Source organism: Phyllostomus hastatus, unplaced genomic scaffold (assembly GCF_019186645.2).
Source record: "Phyllostomus hastatus isolate PE091 unplaced genomic scaffold, TTU_PhHast_1.1 phas_scaffold_182, whole genome shotgun sequence".
NCBI classification, from domain to species: Eukaryota; Metazoa; Chordata; class Mammalia; order Chiroptera; family Phyllostomidae; genus Phyllostomus; species Phyllostomus hastatus.
Window position 1 is genome coordinate 4,871,500 of NW_025334013.1, and position 8,295 is coordinate 4,879,794.

The 8,295-nt window shown below is 60.8% G+C and overlaps 1 protein-coding gene across 2 annotated transcripts; it reads left to right on the forward strand.

Annotated features, from left to right (window-relative positions):
* The first annotated feature begins 2,052 nt into the window (after positions 1-2,052).
* On the forward strand, positions 2,053-6,748 carry LOC123831796. 2 transcript variants are annotated; one of them, XM_045859008.1, is made up of 5 exons: positions 2,053-2,129; positions 2,246-2,357; positions 2,463-2,639; positions 3,933-4,148; positions 6,234-6,748. In XM_045859008.1, the coding sequence occupies exons 2-5, from the start codon at positions 2,285-2,287 to the stop codon at positions 6,410-6,412; spliced, it is 645 nt and encodes a 214-aa protein (XP_045714964.1). In that variant the 5' UTR covers positions 2,053-2,129; positions 2,246-2,284; the 3' UTR covers positions 6,413-6,748. The 2 variants fall into 2 exon arrangements, 1 of the variants encoding a protein (XP_045714964.1); XR_006787964.1 differs by lacking the exons at positions 2,053-2,129; positions 6,234-6,748 and adding an exon at positions 4,603-5,200 and having other exon boundaries at positions 2,270-2,357.
* Positions 6,749-8,295: the final 1,547 nt, after the last annotated feature.

Below are 8,295 nucleotides of genomic sequence, written 5' to 3' on the forward strand. Positions count from 1 at the left end.
GCCCTCTGGACCCCGTGCATGGGACCACGTTTAGAAAAAGCACCTTTGCAGGTGTGACTATGCATTTGGAGATGAGGATCATCTGGGTGGGCCCGGCATCCAATGCCAAGCGTCCATCCTCCCGCACTGCAGCACATGGAGGTTTATGAGGCCGAGGGGGAGACAGACGCGGAGAAGGCGAGGCGAAGACAGAGGCAGAGATGGGAGTGGGGCGGCCCGAGCCCAGGGGTGCCAGGCGGCCGCCACCCACGGGGAGAGGCCAGGGTGGAGGCCCCCCTCGGGGGTGTGGCCCTGCTGGATCTCCGACCCCTGGTCTCCAAAGCCCCGAGGGAGGAAATTTCTGCTGTTTGAGGGCACCCAGTTTGTGGTGCCACACTTTGCCGTGTGTCACGCACACCCATGTTTTTGTGGGTGTTATCCACGGGACTGTTCTGCCCATTACTGTACCCATGGTAGGTAATCATTACATCCACGTATAATGCACATCCTTTGTTTTACAGCAAAAATCCGGGCAAAAGAGTGCACATCATACATGGCAAAATACGGTAATTTGTTACAGCAGCCACTGGAAACTAATACACTCTTGGAGACCGCAATGAACTCATCAGGCAATTTCAACAGGATGGGGGGGCAGAGGTTTGAGGGGGCAGGAGAGGGAGGAGTAGGAATGAGGCCTCTGAGCAGCCCAACCCGGTGACCACTTCCTGCCCTTCCCCAGGGACCCCCGACACTGTGTTCTGTTAAGAATCTCATAGTGTGTTCATCTACAATCTCCTTGAATAAACACATCACCCCAGCTTTACAGTTAGCTGAAATTCACAGTCAAGGATCTGACTAACAGCAAGCCAATGCAATGGATCAAAGCAACGCTTTGCTTCCAGACGACGCCCACCCCGTCACTGGGGGCATCACTGGGGGAGGGGGCAGGCTTGCTCTTGCGATCCACCGTGCTAACCCACCCCAACCACACAGTGCCGACCTGAGGGGGTGGGAGTTTCTGATGCCCGGCGACGCAGGAGCGGCAACTCACAAGGGAGGAAAAGGTCTGAGAAATCAGACTCGCGGACAAAACCAGGGCGAGACCAGCGAGGGGCAGCGAACAACAGGAGAACGGGAATTGCCGTAAAACACACCGATGACCCCGGAGGGCCCAGTGCTCTGGGCTGGAGGCTCTGGCTGCCGCGGCGCCTCCACGGCACGTCGCAGAGGTTCTGAGTGATGGACGACCGGGCTCTGCAGGGAGAGGTGGACTGTGTTCTTTCTGTTGTAAGCGAGCACACTGTTCCCTTTGTCTGCCTGTCCCCACAGTGAACTCCAGGGTGGTCCCCCCACCCACGGGGCATGAGGCCACCCCTGACGTCCCAGGCAGAAGGTGCCCCACCCTCTTCTCTCTGTGAACTCCGCCCTGGAGGCGGTGGGGAGGACACGGGGCGGTGGGGGGTCAGCGCCCAGCACGGCACTGGGCGCACGGCACAGAGGGAGCTCACCGGCTGCGCCAGACGCATGAACACACGTGTGAACAGAGAAAGGGATAAACGAAAGAACGGAAGAATTTTAGAGGCTTGACTAAATGTCTGAATTCTTCACGGGGCTCTCCCCTTTCCTCTCTGTGGCTCCCACTCTTCCATAAAATTCCTGGGACCACCCACCCAGCAGCCATGCGGGTACCAAGTGCAGGGAGAGCAGGTCGCCGCAGCCCGGGGTGGGGGGAGGGGTCAGGAAAAGTGTAAGAAGTGCCGCCGGCGTCCTTACTTCCTGTGACGGTGTCCATGTCTCTACGCAGCCCCCCACCCTCCAGCGTGGGGAGCCCCTGGGACTGACTTCTAGCCAACAGTAGGCGGCGAAGGTGGCCGACGCCACTCCCATAAGGACCCGTCCTCCAAGTGCCCTCAGCCACTTCACTTCCCAAGGCGGGGGCCCTGCTGTCCTCGTCCAACGAGGTCGAAGCAGAGTGACTCTGAGTCACACCACTCGCATTCACGCCCCGGCTCGGTGCCCCGTGACGCCACCCCCGGGCTTCGGTCTCCTCGTCTGTGACACGTACACACGCGTGGCTTCCTCACGGCCCTTCTTGCACGGGCTGAACACGGCGACGTGTGAAAAGCGCTTCGCACAGCGCCGGCCCCGCGGTAAGAGCTCCATAAACGCTTGCTATTTCCGAATTACTTATTTACCCTCTGCTGTCCCGACGGGGCCATGATGTCGGAGGGGGCGGCAATGGTCTGTCTTGCTTGCTGCTGCACAGAGCCTTGAACTTGAGGTAGACCAAGGGGAGTGCTGGTGAATGAATGACCCTTCTCATGCGACCCTCCTAGCAATTCCGGGAGGTAGGCAGGACAAAAATAACTCACTCCAAGGTAAGTAAACTGGGCTGGGAGATGTTACATTCTTGCCAAGTACCACCGAGGAAATGAGGGGGAAGACAGGGATGGACTCCCTCCCACGCCATGTTCTTTCTGTAGCTCCACTGCTTCAAACACAACCTCGACCAGAGCGGATCGGACGCGTGTGTAAGGATGGGCACTCGCGTCAGCCTCCAGCACAGTCATCAGCCTCCATGGGGACACTCCCGTCCACACAGGCAGTGAGCACCCCGGGTGCACGGTGGAAGCCGCATCTCCGGGAGCATCAGGGAGGAGGTGCGGCTGGTTCTTGGGGAAGGGGAGAGGAGGCCACGGGCAGGGAAGCGTCTGCGTCCGTGAACGAAGTTCAGAGAGCAACGCTGTGGCCAACGAGGGATGCTAAGGGAACGGACGTTTTGGAGTAGTTTGTGGTTAAGTGGCTTTTGAGGGGCTAGGGGAGTCCTCGGTGGGTGCCAAAGCAGGGGGTGGGGGGTGCGTGGAGGGCTGCTGAGCCCTCCCTCCGGCGCAGGCTCTGTCTGAAGCAACACTCTGGGCCTGATCCGCCTTCTCCTCCCCATAGAAGGGCAGCTCAGCTGTCTTCTCACCCCCGGAGCCCAGCCGTCACTGTGGGGAAGGCTCTCTCCAGCGCCCACCCCACCCCCCTCCCCGGGGTCTGCCCAGAGCAGGGAGGTGGTGTTCAGGGGCAGGGAGATGGCAGGGTGGCGCCCAGGTCCCCGAGTAGCTGTTTGCCAGCAGATTTTTAAGAACGGTTTCCCTGTCTCTCGGGGAGGCAGTGAGGTGAATTTACTTTGGGGTTCAGGGAGAGGACCCTGAGAACAAGCTCTGGTCTGGGGGTGGCCCTGGAGGAGGCGGGATCCGTCCGTGCTGGGTCCCACGGCCTAGGGCTTCAGCTTCACCCGGTCGCTGGTGGTGGGTTTCACAGGAAAGGGGGGCAGGAGGGGCAGCAGGCTCGTCCACGCCCAAGGCCACCCTCACTCCTTTCGTCGTGAGACGACGTGGCGGCCTCAGAACACGTCTGATGCCAGGACGAGGAATCAATTCAGCTCCAGTCAGCTAACACCGCCGCCCCCCCCAGGGGCGCCCCTCCCCCCACTGCAGCTCCTTCTCCTCCGGACGGACCCTCCCTTTCCTCCGCCCACTTTCCATCTCCTGAGTGTCGAAACTCCACTTTCTTCATAGAGAGCCTGGCACCCAGCCCCGGGCCAATCAGCCACCAGGGAGGAGAGGCCTGGCCTCTGGGGCGGGAGGGGCGTGCACGGGATCCGTCAGGTGAGGCCGGGAGACAGGGAGGAGTCGTCTCAGCCCTCTGGACTGCATCCGCGGAAGGTGCAGGAGACGTCACTTGGCACCCTGAGGTCGGGGCGCCCCAGGACTAGACTGGTACACCGTGGGTTCCACGCGCTGGGATCACCTACCACCTGCCCACAGCCAGGGACCCGGGAGCAGGGGTTTTTATTTGCATCAACCTGAGGCTTCAACAAAGGAAAGCACTGATTTTTAGGAAGTGGAAAAGAGGGATATTTGCAATGCAAAAACCGAGCAAACAAACTAACCCCAAAGCCTCGCTAGGTTGCATCTATCCGTGGAGAGGAAGGGGGTCCGGACTCAGTGAAACGATCCCACTTCTGGGAAGCGAGGCTCTCCATCCCCGGCGGCACCCGGTAGGCAGCAGCCACAGCACCCTGCTCCACAGTCCGCGCTCACTGTCCGATCTGTTTTACACCAGCCCCGTGGAGTGGGTCCTCGCACAACCCCGGTTCACAGAGGAGGAACCACAGCCGGAAGGTTAGTCATCAGTCCGGAGTCATGCAGCTAGGGGCAGACATGGGCCCGGGAAGGAAGTCTCTGACTGGAAGCCAGGCGCTGAGGGACCCTGGGGGCCCCACTGGGGAACGGGGTGCCCTTCAAGGGAGATAAAAGGCCCGCTCTCCTGCTGGATGCTGGTATCTAGTGGCCTCCGCCTGGCACCTACGGCCAGGCCCAGACAGAGAGGGGCTGGCCCACAGCTGGCCACCAACTGCTTTCATTGCTAAGGACTCTTCAGTCACTGAGGTTGGGGTTTAAAGGGTCAGCTCCCCAAATGGGCATGTGCTCGTGGGCGCGCGTGCACACACACACACACACACACACACACACACACACACACCCCACCCTGCTGTCCCACAGCCTGAAAGAAAAAAGTGTGACTTCCAATGGCTCTGGAGTCAGCACTCTCTCCCTCTCCACGTGACACAAACAGGTGTTCCTGCCCACCCCGGTCCTGACACCAGAGAGGCGGGCAGGCCCCCCCAGCAAAGGCCGCAGGTGCAACCACAGCTGGAGAGCCCGGGCTGAGGCTCCTCCCACATCACCCCCCAGGGAGGGGCGGCCCCGCCTTCCCGCACCTCATTCTGCACCGATCAAAAATGAGGATCATGATCCCCATGCCCTCCCTGCCTCAGGGGGACCAGAGAACGGGCCACCAGGTGCCACACCTGGGCTGCTCAGCTCTCCAAGGTGGGTGGCAGGAGTGGGCCAGCTTTGCTCAGACAGGGTGGGGTCACCCGGGATCCGAGAGGGTAGAGGCCAGGGAATGAAGACAGGGCCCCTGGGGCAGGCTCTCTCTCTACCCTGCCAATCCCTCCGCCCTGCAGTCCCCACACGCGGGAGGGGGTAAAGGAGGAGCCTCGGCCATTCCTCCCCATCCACTGCCCCTTCATAAGAACCCTCCCCCCACCAAGCTCCACCCCGCTACCTGCAGCTGCCAGCTAAAGAGTACTTAGGCCTCGTGCATTCCCAGTTTTGCTACTGCCATTCCCTTCCACGTACCTTTCCCTTCGCTCCAACTGTCTCTGAATCCCGGCTGCGCTCCCAGGCTCAGATCAGATCCCTTCCACTTCCCCAAAACTGCCTCAGCCCCTCCCAGCCCCGTGAGCCCCCAAAATCCCAGAGCCCTCACTGTATTCTCACGTCCCCCGGTCTGCGGCCAGACCCTCAGCTCCGCACAGCAGCCCTACTGCACTGCACGGTGTGGTCTGTCCTTCCGTCCACCCGTCTGCCCACCCACCCGAGACTGACCCAGGCCCTGCCGCACATCAGGCTCTGTCCTGTCACTTTCCTTGTCCGGTCTCTCTCCACGCCCCAAGATGACTATTGCCCACCTTCCGCTCCCCCACGCACCCCCTCAGCAGGGCCCCCCAGTCCTGTGGTACCATTCGGTATTGTCTTAGCCACAGAGAGACCCCTCTCCTACAGTCCAGGTTCCGACGCCCCAAACTCCAGGTCTCCCAGTGAACCCCACAGCAGGTCTCCCCATCTCAGCCAACGCTTCCCGATCGGTGCGTTTACTGATCCACAAACTGTGGCAACACCTCCGTCTGTCCTTTCCCTGCCTCCCACCCCACGTCCACTCGGCAGCAGGCCGCTGTCACTACCTCCAAAGCCTCCTGCCTCTCTCCCCTCCGCACCGCCGCCCTAGTCCAGGCCGCTACGGCTTCTCGCTGGGCCCAGGAGCAGCCTCCAGAGAGGGTGTCCCTGCTGCCGCTCTCGGTGCATGCCGCACGCAACAGCCGGAGCGATCGTTTTAACGCAGAAGATCGGGACGGTTGCAGCGGGAAACCCTCGGGAGGCAGCTGCCCGCCCACCACGCCGTGGGTGTTCTCGCCAAGGCCTCAGAGCCTCCTGACTTCCCCTGTCACCCGACTACCCCAGCCTCACTGGCTTCCCTGCAAAGGCCTCAGATGCACCAAGGGCAGGATCTGCATCCGCCGGCCTGGCTGCCTGGAAAGCCCTCCCCGCCCCTCAGTGACTCAACCCTTTCCCATCAGAGAGGAAAAAAAAAAAAAACCACTCCCTCCCCAGCACACGCTTCGCCCTCCTACCCCTTCACAGCACGTATCATGACCGAACGTAGCTTCGCACACACTCCTCTGCACATCCATCTCCCGCCCGCTCCGCCAGAAGACCGGCCCCACACAAGCGAAGACGTGCTCGTGCGTCTCACGGCGGCAGCCTTGGTGCCGACACGACGCCGGCACCCAGCAAGGACTCGGAAACCGTCGGCTGGGTGAACGAGTGAATGAGTCCTGCCTCTCTCCTTATTACCGTGATGCTCAGCCTTTTCCAGCTCCAGGCACACACACACACACACTAATGACTAAAATTCTGCAGCGCACCGAAAAACGTTTCATAGATTTTGCTGATCGGACCAAAAAAAAAAGTGGGTAAAATTTTGATTCAATCACACCCGGCGGCCGTTGTTGTGTTGGCTGTTGTCATTTTTTATGTGACAGCCTAAGGGAAAGGAGGTCAGTGCCCCTGACTAAAGGGTCAGGTGTGGCCTGTTTTAAAAAACGCTTGCAGAGCCCTGGCTGGCATAGCTCAGTGGATTGAGCATGGGCTGCGAACCAAAGCATCGCAGGTTCGATTCCCAGTCAGGGCACATGCCTGGGTTGCAGGCCATGGCCCCCAGCAACTGCACATTGATGTTTCTCTCTCTCTCTCTCTCTCTCTCCCCCCCTTCCCTCTCTAAAAATAAATGAATAAAATCTAAAAAAAACCCCAAAAAACAAAAAAAACACTTGCAGCGTGCCGGGTGATCTCCTGTAACCTGAGGTTGAGTGACCTGTCACCAGGGGCATCTTATTCACCTTTCAACTTCCTCCACCCACCGGCCCAGGGGCCAGTGACGAGGGCAGGTTCACGCCTGGGGTGGCGATCAGACTTCGAGATCCGTGGGAAGTGCCACCCGGTGAGCTGCAACGAGCAAGGACCCGGGGACGGTCTGGGCCTAGTTGGCATCATTGATTTGTCAGGTATGCCCAGGCGGCAGGGAGTCAAGGTGCAGGCCAGGGACCCTTGAGGCTGCAGAGAAAGCTCGTGGGCGGGGCCAAGCAGGCCAGTCCTCAGGTTTGGGAAGCTCAGGAGACAGGCCCCAGGGTCCTAGCGCATGCTGCCCCAACAGCCCTCTGCCCCTGGACAGACCCCCAGAGGGAATGTGGGCGAGTACCAGAGCCTCCCTGGCTCCGCCCACCCGGCCGGACCACCGCTGCACGGCCCCTGTGGCTCATGCCTTTGCCCCAGGGCTCTCAGACCTGGAGGCGGAGGCAGAGCCGGCCCCACATACATTAGGGGGCCCTTCTGCCTCCTGGACATGACTGCTAAAGAGCTCCGTGGGGCTCTTCCAGGAAGCCCGGGCACGCCTCGCTGCAGGAGACCAGCGTGGACGGATCCGGAGGGCGCGGGCCCTGGGCTTTCTGCACAGCCCGAGGGTCCCCTCGCTCCCTCTGCCTGGCCAGGCACAGAAAGAGGGAGGGCACCAGGACATGTGCCCCGCCCCTGGCCACAACCACCTCACCTGGGGACCGGGCCTCCGCTGCCTGCTGGTCTCCGCCAGGAGCTTCAGCGCCCTTCCTCAAGTTCCCAGGCCAGCGGGGTGGGGGTGGGGGTGGGGCGCGAGGGAGGGCCGCGCGCACGCTCACCTTGGGGACCGGAAGACTGAAACACAAGCTGGGAGACCCGACCTCTTCCACGGCACTACTTCAGTGACCGCAGCACTTTTCACACCCCCTGAGGTGTTCGGCAACCCAGTTGGGGAGCCAGTCTCAACGCGCCCTCCCCTCCGTCTCCCGCCGGGGTCGAGGTATTTGCTCCGGTCTCACTTGGGTGAGCAGAGGCCGTAAAACCAGAGCCCCGGTCTCCACTCCTAGACCGGCTAGACCGGCGGGCCGCCCGCACCCGCGATGGGGCGTGAGGAAGAAAGGGAAAACCAGCCGCGCAAAACCCAGAAAAGGAATCCTTTCTCTCCAGGGATTATGAAATCAAAGCGCATTTTGTTACTTCTTGGGAATTCTCCTCCGTATGACTCGGAGACCACATAATTCAACAGGGTTCGCATTATTGTTGTAATTAAAGCACTGGGTCTAGTTCCTGCCTCCTTCTTCACGAACTTCCA

Excerpts from the sequence above, each read along its gene's own strand:
- LOC123831796 (XM_045859008.1), top strand. The coding sequence starts at position 2,285 with ATGAATGACCCTTCTCATGCGACCCTCCTAGCAATTCCGGGAGGTAGG. Across the intron at positions 2,358-2,462 it reads CAAAAATAACTCACTCCAAG|CTCCACTGCTTCAAACACAA; the intron begins GTAAGTAAACTG and ends TTCTTTCTGTAG. Across the intron at positions 2,640-3,932 it reads CCGGGAGCATCAGGGAGGAG|GTTGCATCTATCCGTGGAGA; the intron begins GTGCGGCTGGTT and ends AAGCCTCGCTAG.